Source organism: Triplophysa dalaica, chromosome 6 (genome assembly GCF_015846415.1).
Source record: "Triplophysa dalaica isolate WHDGS20190420 chromosome 6, ASM1584641v1, whole genome shotgun sequence".
Classification (NCBI taxonomy): Eukaryota; Metazoa; Chordata; class Actinopteri; order Cypriniformes; family Nemacheilidae; genus Triplophysa; species Triplophysa dalaica.
In genome coordinates, this window is record NC_079547.1 from 335,001 (window position 1) to 351,149 (window position 16,149).

The following is a 16,149-nucleotide window of genomic DNA, read 5'->3' on the forward strand; positions in this document are numbered from 1 at the left end:
GAAGGAACATCATCGGCCCCTCGTGGCTTCACTCCTCGTTCATGACTCATTGTTTTCTGTGTGTTTTTCCAGGATTTGAGAGCTAAAGTGAAACTGAAGCAAGAGCAGAGAAGTGAAGAAGAAAGAACACAGTATATATGACTGTGGATGTGCATGTTTATATCATGTTTGTTTTATTATGAGATGTTCAGAAATCTAAAGTCATTGTTTGTGTGGTTCAGAGACACACATGACGACAGGCACCTGTGGGACGCTTCACTGTCTCTTGAGTCTGAAAGGAGTGACATCATTACATATGTTCTGTGTGTGTGTGTGTTGCTGAGGTGTTCAGAGTTATGTTGTTCTGGTGTCTAGTGTTGTCACACAGTTGAAATGGTGCTCTGTGATGTGACTCTGAGTGTTTTGGATGGTTTCTGGGGGTTGCTCTGATGTTCTCATAGCCAAGGTCTTCTGGTGGGCTGATATTCTGCTCTTTAGATACATGACTTTATGCCTTAAATAATGATAGCATGGGTGTAAAGGTTTGTGTATATGGTGTGCTGTCCGGGGAGCCGGCTCTGAGGTCGCCGCCCAAAACCCAGAACTCAGCCCCCAAAGTGCAACTTAATAAAGGACAGCAAACGGAAACGCAAACCAAGACCGGCCTGAGCTAGTGAGCGGATGGAGGGGAGTGCGGCTTCTGGGGTGGCCAGCGGAGGCAGCTTCACACTAAACATTAAATTATGTTTTATTATGTGCCTGGGGAAGGTGGTATAGGCCATGAATTTGGGAGGGAAGTGTGAAGGCCGGGGCCGTCATCGCTAACGGATGCAGCCTGCTGGCCAAGAGCTGGTGATAGGGGGAGGGAGTGCAGGGAAATGGAAAAGGGCTCCTGGCGGGGGTATGCTGCCATTTCCGTAGAGGTTGATGTGTTAGTTGGTGGGTGTGATGCCTTCGGTAACTGAAAGCTGGGAAGCTGCGGGAGGAGGAAACTCCTGGGCTTCTGTAGCTTGCCCGTCTGGGGCGTGGCCCAGACTTGCCGAGGGCTGTCGGTGGCGGCGGCCTGATGAAGGCAAAACCTGTTGCTTTTGGCTGCTCGGATGATCTCTGGAGCCCAGCTGCAGAATGCAGCGCTGAATATAGGTCGTACATTCGGCCTCGTTTAGGCGCCGGCTGAATTGGACGTCCTGATTTGACAATGCTTGTAGTAGGCTCAGGATGGTCCATGTCTCCATGGCCAGAACGTTTGGGGACACCGAAGCGTAGGGAGATGCTGGTAAAGTTGTAGGATCCCCGGATGGGCTGGGGGACAGAGAGAACCGGTGTTTCGTGGAGCTGACGGCCTCGAGGCTGAGCCGCGGGCTCGGTTTAGGTCTCTGATCCGGTGTTTGGAATTGCCGAAACACCTGCCTGCCCTGGAGAATCCTGGGTGTCCGTGCTGTCTTCAGAGAAGGAAGTCGATTTTTCTGCCATGCTGATTGACTTAGAGAATGGCGCAGATAAGCGTTTGGTCTATATTTATGCTGGCTCGTTGGAGCTGATAGGTTAGGTGCCGTGATTGCTGATATGGAACCAGCCGGGCTTGATTATATGCTCTGGCTCCTCCTGATCTTAGTTTATAAAACGTATTTAATGTGAATCTGTGAGATTTAAAAGAGTAGATCAGACTCTCCTTAATAAACCACCTAATCTGATTCAAACACACCGATTCATTTTCCTTCACACGATTATGATCTGCTGACATCAGCATTTCTAACAGACCCGAAACCTCAAACAGCAAACAAAGAGATGTACAGAGATAAGAGGCGGGGAGAGAGAGAGAGAGAGAGAGAGAGAGAGAGACACAGAGCTCATTGAGTTGTTGAAGGAGCTGGAGGACGGAGCTGTGGGTTAAAGCTCTTTTATCTCAACACCAGTGAGTCTTTCAACAGTTTCACTGCATGATTTTCTGAATGAGTTTATGATTAAAGAAACATCATTTTAATCTCAATATACACATGAACGGATTTGGACAGAATTCTTGAGGATTTTGCGATGAGATCCTGTGTGAGGACGTGTCTCTCTCTCTCTCTCTCTCTCTTTCTCTCTCTCTCTCTCTCTCTCTTTCTCTCTCTCTCTCTCTCTAAACCTTAACAACTGCCTAGCTTACTATTACAGTTTTTCTCAATTGCTAAAACACTAAACCCTATTGTCTGAACCAAATCCTCAGTTGCCTGAACCCTTTTGGCAAAACCATAAGCACTTTTCACCTGTTTAGACACAACTTGCTAACACATTTTCATTGTGATGCACCCGTGCTGCATAATGGTGAGCACAGGTGACAAAAGTCAAACACAATTAAAGCACAGGTGTCACCACTTGAACACAACAACTCACAATTGATCACACTTGTGGCTAATGATGTGAGGAAACATATACAGTAAGCCAGTTCAGAGAGCACTGGTTTGTGAGGCCCTACAATGGATAGAAATCTGAGAGGAAGAGTTTGTGTGAGAGGAGGTCGAGGAGGTCGAGGAGGTCGAGGAGATCGAGGTGGTTGAGGAGGTCGAGGAGATCGAGGAGGTCGAGGAGATCGAGGAGATCGAGGAGGTCGAGGAGGTCGAGGAGGTCGAGGAGATCGAGGTGGTTGAGGAGGTCGAGGAGATCGAGGAGGTCGAGGAGATCGAGGAGGTCGAGGTGGTCAAGGTGGTCGAGGAGTTTGAGGTGGTCAGCGAAGACAAAGAACAGTAATATCTGATGAAATCAGAGCTACTGTGATTGAACATGTTCTTGTCCATGGGATGAGCATGAGGGAGGCTGGACAAAGGGTACAACCAAACATAAGTAGATTCACTGTGTCCACCATAATCCGAAGATTTAGAGAAGAGAACAGGTAATTACCTTTTTTTGACATTATAGTACAGTATGTTAATGTTGACAGCAATTACTGCATGGCATACTATATACTGTGCCACAGTATACTGTAAGTAGATATATGTTTCAGTACATCACTGTACCAATGTACTTTAGTATTGTAATGGAGGGTTGGTCTAACTGTTTGTAGGCCTAGTATTCCATGTATATTTTTTGTAACTCCACGTTCTCTTTTTGTAGAATTGAAAGACTGCCACATGGGGGTGGGAGGACAGGTATGTTCTCCCCACACCAAGAGACCCTAATTGTTGATATGGTTCGTGAGAACATTTCCATTAAACTGAGTGAAATTCAGCAGAAGATCATTGAGGACCATGTAAATATTGAGGGTATCATCAGTGTCAGCCTCTCTACTGTTGATCGTGTCCTCAAGCGCAACAGACTGCGCATGAAACAGCTATACAGAGTGCCCTTTGATCGCAACTCAGACAGAGTCAAAGAGCAAAGATTCCAGTATGTACAGGTTGGCATCAGGGGTGCCGCCAGAAATTCTGGGCCCTATGGAAACCAAAATTTCTGGGCCCCCTACATTTTTTACAGATAAAATGTAACCCAATAAACATGCCCTGTATACTTGAAAAAAAGATACTTAGCACATTGCATAGTTAAAATGTCTAAAGATGAGTACAAAGCCTACAAAAACAAGAAAAAAATATAGAAATATGTACTTGTTTACATAAAAGGGAGAACATTTATTATCTCAATTGCAATATTATATGAAACATATAACTATACAACACAAGAAAAAATTTTGACAATCCAAAACATGATTAGTTTTTTACTACCTTGGTAGCTGACCCTGTTCACCTTACCTGACACTGAGAGGACTGGGTAGGAGGACGAGGTGCAGACAATAAAGCTGACTCTGCATCTGTATAAGTCACACACACACGCACGCACGCACGCAAGCACACACACACCATATTATTTGTATTGGCCTATTCAGTTTCTATCAGCTCCGTTTGCTGTCCAAAATCAAACATTTTCTCACACCTAAAACTCTAGAAATGGCTGTCCACGCTTTTGTTGCGTCTCGTTTAGATTACTGCAATTCAATATACTGCGGTATATCTAAGCGTCAAATTGCACGTCTTCAGTTAGTTCAAAATGCTGCGGCCAGACTCCTTTTAAAGTGTCGTAAACATGAACACATTAACCCAGTTCTCAAATCCCTACACAACATAGCCCCTGTCTACCTCTCTGAACTTCTTCATCTAAACATCCCATCCAGAAGCCTACGATCCTGTGACCGGACATTGTTGGTAGTCCCGCGAGTTAGGCTTAAACGTCGAGGTGAACGTGCTTTTGCAGTGGCAGGGCCTCGACTCTGGAATGCCCTCCTCTAGAGATTAGAACGGCCCCTTCTCTGTCTGTTTTTAAGTCTCGGCTAAAAACATATCTATTTTCCTTAGTGTATTGACTACTGGGATTTGGCCATTTAAAGTTTTTAATTCAGGTTGTTTTAAGCTGTTGACTACAATGATATAGCCAATGGGGTTGTGTTTAATTTGTGCATGGTCTGTTTTTGTATATGTATAATAAATGTTTTCTCCTGTAAAGCACTACTTTGGTCAGCCTGATGGCTGTTGTAAATGTGCTACACAAATAAAATGAACTTGAACTTAGTTTTCTTATTATGAAAAATGTAAATATCTATTTTGTAAACTCCGTATGGCCAATGGTTACTACAGACACGTTTTATTAAATTTTATATAATTTTTTTCTGGGGCATTTTATTCATGTTAAGAACGTCAAGTTTGACAGCATCGATCGTAGCAGCAGCACTGCTACTTCACAGAACACGCGGCACGGCAAACTAATTTTGTAATTTTTGAAGCGTGTAGATTACTTTTTGTTTTGCAAAGTTATCATCATGTGGCTAAAACAGTAGATTAGACGTTTTTAGAGGCTTCAATCTTCGCGAAGTTTCGCGCTCAGGCTCACCGTGTTCGGCTGAGGGGATGGGGGACGTGGGTGTGCAGCAGCCGCTGAATCTGTGTCTACGAGACATGATAACGTCCCGGAGACAGCAGAGATGTTATTATTGTTGGATGCAATCATAAATCAGTAATTATTTTACTAAGCTAGGCTAGCTAGATAAAAGCAGGTCATGTAGCAACAAAAATACGTTTTGGAATACAGGAATAGGGCAAGCTACCTTTCTTTATGAAAAACTGTGTGACATACTGTCGACTTTGGCGTTCTCTGTCTTCTCTTTCCTTCTTTTCTTTCCGTTTTTGATGCCCTGACTTTTGATGTGACATGCTTGCGTGTGTCACTGTCTGCGCTGCATCATAACAAGTCCAATTAACAAAAGACGCTACACTATTGATCGTAGCTCGGACAGCGCAGGTGGAATGAACCATTGTGAGGGAGCAGGGAGGGGTGTGACTGAAACAGTAAATACATTATTTGTTTTTTAAATATTAAATCTATGGTCAAAACGGACAAAATACACATTTAGTGCACGAGGGGCCCTAGCACATTTAATGTATGTATAAAAAAGAGAAAAGAAATAGGAAAATAAAAAGGGGGTCTGCTGTTCTGGGCCCTAAATCTGCCTGGGCCCTTAGAATCGTCCTAACCTTCCACCCCTTTACGGCGCCCATGGTTGGCATATATCCAGACACATTCAATGTTGATTACTCTAAGTAGTGATTTACTGTAGTGCCCTAAATCACTTTTTCCATATCACTTACAAAACTATATCTATTTCTACAGAGGGTTTTTCAACTGGATGCAATGGAAAGACTCATGAATACATGTACATGGATGAAGCTGGGTTTAATCTCACCAAAAGGAGAAGGAGAGGCCGTAATGTGATTGGCCATCGGGCCATTGTTGGCGTTCCTGGGCAGCGTGGTGGCAATGTCACGTTACGCATTTTGACCTCAAAGTACGCTGGTACGATTTGTCACTCTAAACTACGCAAAAACCTGAGGACGCCTTCTGCTGCGTGCAGTACTCAAAACAAGCTACAGAAAAAAGAAGAACATGTCCAATCATAGCACTGAGTTCTTCCCCCAAATAGAAAGCGGCGATGTCAATAACAAGAGTCAGCAAATCGGCAGAACCACAGAATCCCACGTGATCCCCTTCCGCCCACACATTCTGACGCATTGTTTAAAACGAAGCGTCAAGACGTGTTCTGAGCTCCGGTGGATGTAGAAAGTTAAAATATTGAATTATTGCTATGCAGTCCCCTTAATGCTATGCAGTCGATGATCTCACGGGCTCATTTGGTAACGCGCACTCACATTATTTCTGATTTATAAATGATCGCTCACGAAAAGTTACCATGATTTTACCAAGTACCATAGGCGCCGTAATTAAAAGAATTTTAAAATCAATACAATACTTAATGGGTAGCCAGTGAAGCGATGATAAAACTGGGGTTATGTGATCGTATTTTCTTGACCTAGTTAGAACTCTGGCAGCTGCATTCTGAACTAACTGTAGTTTGTTTATCGATGATACAGGACAAACACTAAGTAGAGCATTACAATAGTCAAGCCGTGAGGTCACAAATGCATGAATAAGCTTTTCTGCGTCTGCAAGACATAAAATATTTCGTAATTTGGCAACATTTCTAAGGTGGAAGAAGGCTGTTTTTGTGATATTTGAGATGTGATTTTTAAATGACAGGTTGCCGTCTTATATAACGCCTAGGTCTTAAACTGTATTTGTTGGAGTAACAGTGCAGCTTTCAATTTGCAGGCTGTAATCGGAGATATTCTGTTTACTTGATTTTGGTGCTATAAGTAATATTTCTGTTTTGCTAGAGTTTAAAAGGAGGAAATTACTAGTCATCCAATGTTTTATGTCCTCGATGCACTCTGCCAGTTTGGATAGGTTAAAGGAATCATCTGGTCTTGATGAGATATATAGCCGAGTATCACCTGCATAACAGTGGAAGCTAATTCCATGTTTTCTAATAATGTTGCCAAGGGGCAGCATGTATATGGAGAAAAGCAAGGGTCCTAAAACCGATCCCTGAGGTAATCCATAATTGACTTGCGTAAGATTTGACGATTTCCCATTTAAATGGACGTATTGATATCTGTCTGTTAAGTAAGATCTGAACCATTGCAGTGCCTGTCCCTGAATACAGATATAATTGTGTAAACGATCTAGTAGTATTTTATGGTCTACAGTATGGAAAGCAGCACTAAGGTCAAGCAGGACTAAGAGTGAGATGTTACCTTTATCTGATGCAATAAGGAGGTCATTTGTAATTCTAACGAGCGCAGTTTCAGTGCTGTGATGCGGTCTGAAGCCAGACTGAAACTTTTCGTTCATGTCATTATTTTGTAGGAAGGTACACAGTTGAGTTGACACTACTTTTTCTAGTATTTTAGACAAGTACGGGAGATTTGAAATCGGTCTATAGCTTCCAAGTTCATTGGGGTCTAAGTTTGGTTTTTTGATAAAAGGCTTAATTAGAGCCATCTTAAAGGGTCCTGGGACATGTCCTAGATTAATTGACGAGTTGATTATGTTACAAATGGGCTCAATTACAGCAGGTAGTAACTCTTTTAATAAAGTAGTCGGAATGGGGTCTAATAAGCATGTCGTCGGTTTGGATGTTGCAATAATTTTAATTAAATCTTCCTGATTTATAGGAGAAAAACACTCTAGCTTTTCTTTTTGGGTGACGGTTGAAACTAATTCTTCCGACACACTTGGAGGTTTGGTTTTACCTATGTTGTCTCGTATTATTTCGATTTTCTCCATAAAAAACTTCATGAATTCATTCCACCAAGGTGCGGCGGAATACCCAGGTCAGGTGGAGTCTGTTTGTTTGTTAGTTTAGCAATTGTACTAAATAAAAACCTTGGATTATTTTTGTTATTTTCTATGAGCTTTCGGAAGTGCTCGGGTTTTGCTGCTTTTAGTGCCTTTTTGTAACAGCTTGCACTCTCTTTCCATGCAATTTTAAAGACCTCTAATTGGGTTTGTTTCCATTTGCGCTCCAGTTTGCGCGTTTCTCTTTTTAGGGCGCGAGTGGTGTTACTATACCATGGTGCTATGATCTTTTTATTAATCCTTTTTGACTTCATAGGTGCGACCACTTCTAATGTATTAGAGAAAATAGTGCCCATGTTGCAGGTCATGTGTTCAAGCGATTCTATATTAGTTGGAAAGGTTATTAGAGGAGTCAGATCTGGCAGGTTCTTTATGAAACTATCTTTAGTAGTTGAGGTGATTGTTCTACCCTGTCGATAACGAGATATACAACTGATTCTGCAGTGCGCAGTGTACATGTTATAAGATGGTGATCGGAAACATCGTCGCTTTGAGGTATAATATTGATATTGGTTAGATCGGCTTAGATTTCTCTCTCTGGCCGTGTGAAGTGTGGACTGGTCTGAACTAAGTAAGAAATTCAAGATCATCTTTGAAAAAACAAAATCATTTTCATTACTGTAACTCAAGAAAAAAGATGCATAAACTGAAATTGTACAAAAATTACTGATCCTGGTATTATTTACAGTATTGATTTAAATTGATTTAATTTAATAAATAACATGCTTTAAAAATCAATATTTCCATACTGAATGATATTTATTCTTGTAACTACAATACGATTAATTTCTCTTTATACAAAAAGTATTTTTAGGCTAGATATAATCAAGTCTAGTATATGATTAAGGCGATGAGTAGGTCTATTGATGTATTGTGTTACACCACAATAGTCTAGTAGTTCTTTAAACGCCACTGCTAATGGATCGTTAGCAATATCTACGTGGATATTAAAATCTCCAACAATCAGTACTTTATCGACGTTAACCAATAGATCCGATAAGAAGTCTGTGAACTCTATCAGAAAATTAGTGTAAGGCCCAGGGGGTCTATACACAGTAACTAATGTAAGAGAGACCAATGATTTTTTACTTTTGTTTGGAACAGTAATGTTCAACGCAAGCATTTCAAATGATTTAAATGTATGCATTGTTCTCCGAGTAACGGGAAGAAAGTCTCTAAAGATTGTTGCGACACCACCACCTCGACCAACCGGACGTGGCTCATGAATATAACCGTTGCTTGGTGGAGTAGACTCATTTAGACCAAAATAATCATTTGGCTTAAGCCAGGTTTCAGTTAGGCAAAGTATATCAAAACTGTTGTCTGTTATCATTTCCTTAACAATAACTGCCTTTGGAATTAGTGATCTAATATTAAGTAGCCCAAACTTTAGGCGTTGGTTTTGCTCATTAAATATACAGTTGAAAGAAAAAGTATGTGAACCCTTTGGGCTTACTTGGATTTCTTCATAAATTGGTCATAAAATGTGTTCTGATATTCATCTAAGTCACAACAATAGAGAAACACAGTCTGCTTAAACTAATACCGCACAAACATTATACGTTTTTATTGAACACAACATGTAAACATTCATAGTGCAGGGTGGAAAAAGTATGTGAACCTTTGGGTTTAATAACTGGTTGACCCTCCTGTGGCAGCAATAACCTCAACCAAACGTTTCCTATAGTTGCAGATCAGACCTGCACAACGGTCAGGAGAAATTTTGGACCATTCCTCTTTACAAAAGTGTTTCAGTTCAGCAATATTCTTGGGATGTCTGGTGTGAATCGCTCTCTTGAGGTCATGCCACAGCATCTCAATCGGGTTGAGGTCAGGACTCTGACTGGGCCACTCCAGAAGGCGTATTTTCTTCTGTTGAAGCCATTCTGTTGTTGATTTACTTCTATGCTTTGGGTCGTTGTCCTGTTGCATCGTCCATCCTCTGTTAAGCTTCAGTTAGCGGACAGATGGTCTTAAGTTTTCCTGCAAAATCTCTTGATAAACTTTGGAATTCATTTTTCCATCGATGACAGTAATCCGTCCAGGGCCTGAGGCAGCAAAGCAGCCCCAAACCATGATGCCCCCTCCACCATATTTCACAGTTGGGATGAGGTTTTGATGTTGGTGTGCTGTGCCTTTTGTTCTCCACACATAGCGTTGTGTGTTCTTTCCAAACAACTCAATTTTGGTTTCATCTGTCCACAGAATGTTTTGCCAGTAGTGCTGTGGAACATCCAGGTGCTCTTTTGCAAACTTCAAACGTGCTGCAATGTTTTTTTTGGACAGCAGTGGCTTCCTCCGTGGTGTCCTCCAATGAAGTCCATTCTTGTTTAATGTTTTCCTTATTGTAGATTTGTCAACAAAAATGTTAGCATGTGCCAGAGATTTCTGTAAGTGTTTAGCTGACACTCTAGGATTCTTCTTCACCTCATTGAGCATTCTGCGCTGTGCTCTTGCAGTCATCTTTACAGGACGACCACGCCTAGGGAGTGTAGCAACAGTGCTGAACTTTCTCCATTTGTAGACAATCTGTCTTACCGTGGACACATGGACATCAAGGCTTTTAGATATAGTTTTGTAGCCTTTTCCAGCTTTATGTAAGTCAACAATTCTTGATCGTAGGTCTTCTGAGAGCTCTTTTGTGTGAGGCATGGTTCACATCAGACAACGCTTCTTCAGAACAGCAAACTCAAAACTGGTGTGTGTTTTTTATTGGACAGGCCAGCTTTAATCAACACATCCAATCTCATCACATTGATTGAACCCCAGGTTGGCTGACTCCTGGCTCCAATTAGCTCTTGGAGAAGTCATTAGCCTAGGGTTTCACATACTTTTTCCACCCTGCACTATGTATACATGTTGTGTTCAATAAAAACATGAAAACGTATAATGTTTGTGCGGTATTAGTTTAAGCAGACTGTGTTTCTCTATTGTTGTGACTTAGATGAAGATCAGAACACATTTTATGACCAATTTATGAAGAAATCCAAGTAAGCCCAAAGGGTTCACATACTTTTTATTTCAACTGTATTGTCTTTTGGTTTAATCATGATAAGATTTTTTCTCTGACTTTTAAATAAATTATTATTTGGTTGTATTATTCGGGGGACAGACACAGTCACTATGCATTTGAAAGCAGTAACATTCTTAACAGTTGGGTGAGAAGAACACAGACTATGGTTAAAATTTGTATTTACTAGTCAAATGGTTTATAGCGTCTTTGACATCATATGAGGACACAGACAGTGAGGGAGAAAGCAGCGGACTACCTTAAAAAAAAAGAAACGAGCCCATGTCCCATAGCAGTTCGTAAAAGTGTGTCAGGAGCAATGGCCGTGTCTCCGCCCATCAAAACTGCTGAATCATGCATTTTGCACATGTACACTTATGATATTGAGGCCAGCCATCAGGGAGCCTCAGGTAAAATTGTGGCTTTAGGAAGGACTATAGTTTTAATTAAACACAACACATTTGTGATTCTACCTATTTCAGGATGTGTTTATATTATTTTTTTTTTTCCCACCAGCCTTTTTTTATAAAGTTACCAGCAGGCATAAATCATTTGTGATAATCACAATAAGTAGGTTTCAGGTACACCCCATAATATTTTATTTATTGAATATATGAACATTTATTACATGAGAAAACATTCCCTTTGCTTTTAAACAAACAGAAAACAAGAGCCATATTATTCTATCACGATTTGGCAACATAGCTCAGTTTTGCAAGAATAGTCTGAGGTTTTGTGAATGTAGCTTGAAAATTAGGTTTTGTGTTCACAGTTTAGAGAAAAGGAGAGCAGCTTTCAAGAAATGTGTCTTAGCAATCGAGAAAAGCTGTAATAAGCAACAAAATAGTCATAATTAATGGTTTGTTAATACAGAGAATCAGACCTTAAAATAAAGTGTGACCAATGTTGGTTTATTTAAACTGTTAAACACGTCACAGTGTTAATATTTCAGCCCATCTTGTGAATAATGAACAGAATAACATCATGATAATGGATCATAAGATTAAAGTCATTCTGTCTGTCTGTCTGTCTGTCTGTCAGGTGCCATGATGTCTTCTGTGCTGCTGTCTGCCCTGCTGCTTTTGCCCACTGTCACCTCTGTCTCTGCCCCCTATAGACCCTCGCACAAATATTGCCCCAGGTGCTGTGATCACCTGGACCCGCCCCTTAACCCCGCCTCCCATCCTTCAGCCAATCCTACTCCTGACTATCCTCAAAGGTAATGAACATCATACTTTCATGTCATCATCAAAAGATTTATGCTTTATAAATGTTTATTTTTGCTCTTCTGACTGCGCACAACATCTGCACATGAAGATCAAACCGACATTAACCGACAAACCGATCAAAAAGACAAACCGACATTGAACACACTCTCTCACCCGCCGGGTTTCCATGTTTTATGGGAACATCCATAGACACAATGGTTTTTATACTTTACAAACTGTATATCATATTCCACACCCCTAAACCTCACAATCACACAACACTTTCGGCTCTTTTAGATTTTCCAAAAAGTTCATTCTGTATAATTTATACATTTGTTTCCACATGAGGACCAAAAAATGTGACAAGGATTTTGCCATCTTTGTGAGGACATTTCGTCCCCATACCGTAGGGTTTATTCTTCCCACACGCACACACGTACTCTCTCACACACACCCACACGTTGATCTCACACACACGTCTTTCTCGTGGTCACAGTGTGTTTCATTTCGGTGTAATTGTGCTTGTGGTTAGTGTAGAGAAAGCAGAACTCTGTGGCAACTATTTTACGCTTAAAATATTCCACAAGCAATACTGAGAAAAAGAATAATTACTGACACATCACACTACACTACACAACTGCAAACTGTCGGTTTAAAATAACACAAAAAATGTCCACATTTGAGAATACCCACACACTCATCGTTGATACATGTACTTATGTTTCATAAACAAGTATTGGGTACTTTTGAATTATGAACAAGAATGTTATTTAACTCAACTCAACTTTATTTATGGAGAGCTTTTACAATGTTCATTGTTACAAAGCAGCTGTACATGAGACTATAAGCAAATCAATTAAAGTTATACACCTGTAAAAACAAGAAGAAGGTGAAAACACAGAAGACAGGCACACACACAATATGCACGTGCACAAACACACAGACACATAGAAACACACACACGGACGGACACACAGACAAGCACGCGCTCGCGCACACTCACTAACGATTTAATAAAAGTATTTTTTGGAAAGTATGATACAATTGAACTGAATAAGCCAAATAAAAAGGTCAGCAAATAAAAGCACAGAACTCCTTTAATAGCGTTAAAAAACATCTCAGGAATTACACAGAATAATAAAATGAGAGAATGTGACACTGAAGATGATCAAATGTTTTCTTTTGTTTTACGATTTAACTCGCAACACAACTCTTCCAGCTTTGATAAGATTATTCGATTTATATAAAATATGAATTTTAAAAATTATTTTAATTTAATTTATTCAGTTTCAGCAGTTGGTGGCACTGGAGAGTTTGATTTAAAACAGCTGAACTTTCTGGGACTGACCCTTAAATCATCAATGGTCAAACAGAGATGTCGTGTTGTTCTTAGGGGAGAAAAGAGACCGCGGTGAGAGAGGAACACCCGGTAAACCCGGAGGCGACGGACCCTCAGGACTCAGAGGTGAGACGGGACTCACGGGCAGTGGAGGTGAACGCGGAGCTCCTGGAGACCTCTGCAAAATCCAGCAGTCGTCATTCTTCGTGGGCCGACGTAAAGCTGTGCACAGCGCCGATTATTACCAGACCCTGATCTTTGACACCGTCTTTGTGAACCTGGAGCAACACTTCAACATGTTTAAAGGAAAGTTCTACTGTTTCGTTCCAGGAGTTTACTTCTTTAACGTCAACATTCACTCGTGGAACTTTAAAGAGACGTCTACCTTCATCTGATGCACAACGAGCACGAGCAGGTGATTCTGTACGCGCAGTCATGCTGTCATTACAGCTCAATGATGAGGTGTAGGTGACACTTCGGTAGAGAGATAGCGCCATCTACAGCGATAACACCGACACTTACATCACATTCAACGGACACCTGGTGGCTCCTCAAGTCGCGAAGTGAGAAATCTCATAATGAAGTCGCTTGAGCTGCTTATCACGCGACAGATTTCAGTCCTGGATTTCTCTTCATTTCAGACACGATTACACTTTTTTTACAGACACTAGGACTCATTTCTCAATACTTAGGTGACTTTTGCAAAACTCTTCACACAGTGAGCACAACAGAAGTCTATGTGGGCTAAACTGAGGATCAATTATCATTGCTTTGGCACAAAATGCATTCAATGACTACATCTCTCAAATGTCATGAATTCTTTTCTCGTTCAGACACAACAACTGCCAAAAGTTTTTGTACGTACACGTCAATTTACACATGTTTACATACTGTTTTAAAAACTGTTAAACTTATGTTCAAAACAATAACATAATACAAAACTGAATAAGACAGCAATTTGCTACATTCCTACAGTAATATTTTAATGAAATATATTTTAAATCTTTAAATTAAATGCTATAAAAACAATTGGACAATAAGACCAGCCACAGCTGATTCTCATTGTAGATGAACATCTACACAGGTGTTACTCTTTCAATTTCATTACAAAAGGAGACAACTGCTGAATAGTTTTGTATTGTGATGTAAACATGGACTCAGCCAGAAATAGAGAAGTGTCTGAAAGAGGAAGAAGAGTGGCTGGGAGGGGGCGAAGAATACGCATGCATGGTGGAAGAAGAATAAGAGGAAGATCAAGAGCTGTAGTCTCAGATGAGATCAGAGCTACTGTAATTGATCATGTAGTAAATCATGGTCTCTCAATGAGAGAAGCTGGTAAGAGAGTGCAGCCAAATCTGCAACGCTCTACAGTGACATCTATTGTTAGAGTTCTCCGGCAAACCAACAGGTAACTTGTATTCTGCAAGGGCATTTGACTGAGTTGCACATTACAGAAGGTGTATTGCCCTAGATGACATAAGATGTGATGTGGATGAGAACCTGTGGCCAAATGGAGAAGACCGAGTAGATTAGCATTACTATTGTATCTGTATCAGTGGATGGTGTGCATACAAATTCTTGTATTTTGGAATTACTCAGTGCAAAAACAAAAAAAATAATAAACGACATAAAATATTGACGAATTCTGCATCATGTCTGATTCATTCCAGTAACATATATTGCAGTGAAATGTAACCAGAGGTGTGGCCTTGTTATACACAAGAAAACATTGTATAATGCTACATGTTGTTAGTGTTTTTTAGGTCATTGTTTTGTGGGTGAGAAAGTGTGTTTGTCGGCTGTTAACCTTTGCTAGTGTTCTGGAAGAACGAGTTGATTTGAGACCTGAATAAAGTGTTTTGGTAGTTGTAGAGCATTTTGAATGTGAAAGGAACTGCTTTGCCAAGCTGAAAGTTGGTTAGGAGAACTGTGGGAAGAGTTTTGCAAAGTGACCTAAGTATTGAGAAATGTGTCCTAGCGTCTGTAAAAAACTGTAACAGTTTTATCATTTCAAACATAGTTTTATGCCAGGTGAACACAAAAACCAAAAACCCACGTTACCTGAATATGAGTTGATGCTGTCGCCTAGATGTCTGTTTCTCAGCCCTTTTAGAACATTATAAGAAAAACATAAATTTACTCAGATCTTTTTGAGACGGTGTTTCACTTTGGATAAAAGCGTCGGCTAACAATTACATGAAGTTCAGACTGCAGAATCACCAAATGTTGTAAATGTGAATCTGTCAGTGATCGTCTTGTGAAAACACACATGATGAAAACAACATAAAATGAAAGATTTTACTCTTGAGTTCATCAGATGTTGATGTGATTCAGTATTCAATAATAACTGGTGATGTCATTATATAAGCAGGTGCTGATCATCTTATGTTGATATTTGAAGAGTTTGGTTCCTATATGAGACGACTCAAAAATCACGTTTTTTATTTCGCATTCCAATTAATTTCAATCAAACTGCAGTCAGTTTGCTTTGATTTAAGACATAATCGCTCGAAAAATACAGCTAACTAAAACTATAAAACACAATAAAAACATGGTTATATTATAAAAAATCGAACCTAACTTTTCATATGTACATAATTCTTCTGTTGTGTGTTTATATTTTTGTCCATTGAATTCAGATACAAAATGGCTAAGAAATGACTTGTTTTCATTTAGTGTGTATTTTACGTACACAAGATCTGTACGTTGTCATTTGTACAGACTAGATCCGCAGTAAGCACGCGCACAGACACACACTGCCCTCTAGTGCGCGCGCACATCCACACAGCTCATTAGTGAGAGCTCATTAACACACACGTGAACTGCATCATGTCTTTGTGTTGTGATGTATTCTCACAAACACACAATGATTTCATGTAACGTCAGTCTATCAC

At 40.3% G+C, this 16,149-nt stretch overlaps 1 protein-coding gene across 1 annotated transcript; it reads left to right on the forward strand.

Annotated features, from left to right (window-relative positions):
* The first annotated feature begins 1,547 nt into the window (after positions 1-1,547).
* Positions 1,548-16,142, forward strand: c1qtnf6b (C1q and TNF related 6b). The gene is given in 8 exon segments (XM_056750191.1): positions 1,548-2,851; positions 3,073-3,107; positions 5,614-5,796; positions 11,750-11,885; positions 11,887-11,927; positions 13,310-13,635; positions 13,638-13,686; positions 13,689-16,142. Coding segments are annotated over 8 exon segments (996 nt in total). The 5' UTR covers positions 1,548-2,759; the 3' UTR covers positions 13,823-16,142.
* Positions 16,143-16,149: the final 7 nt, after the last annotated feature.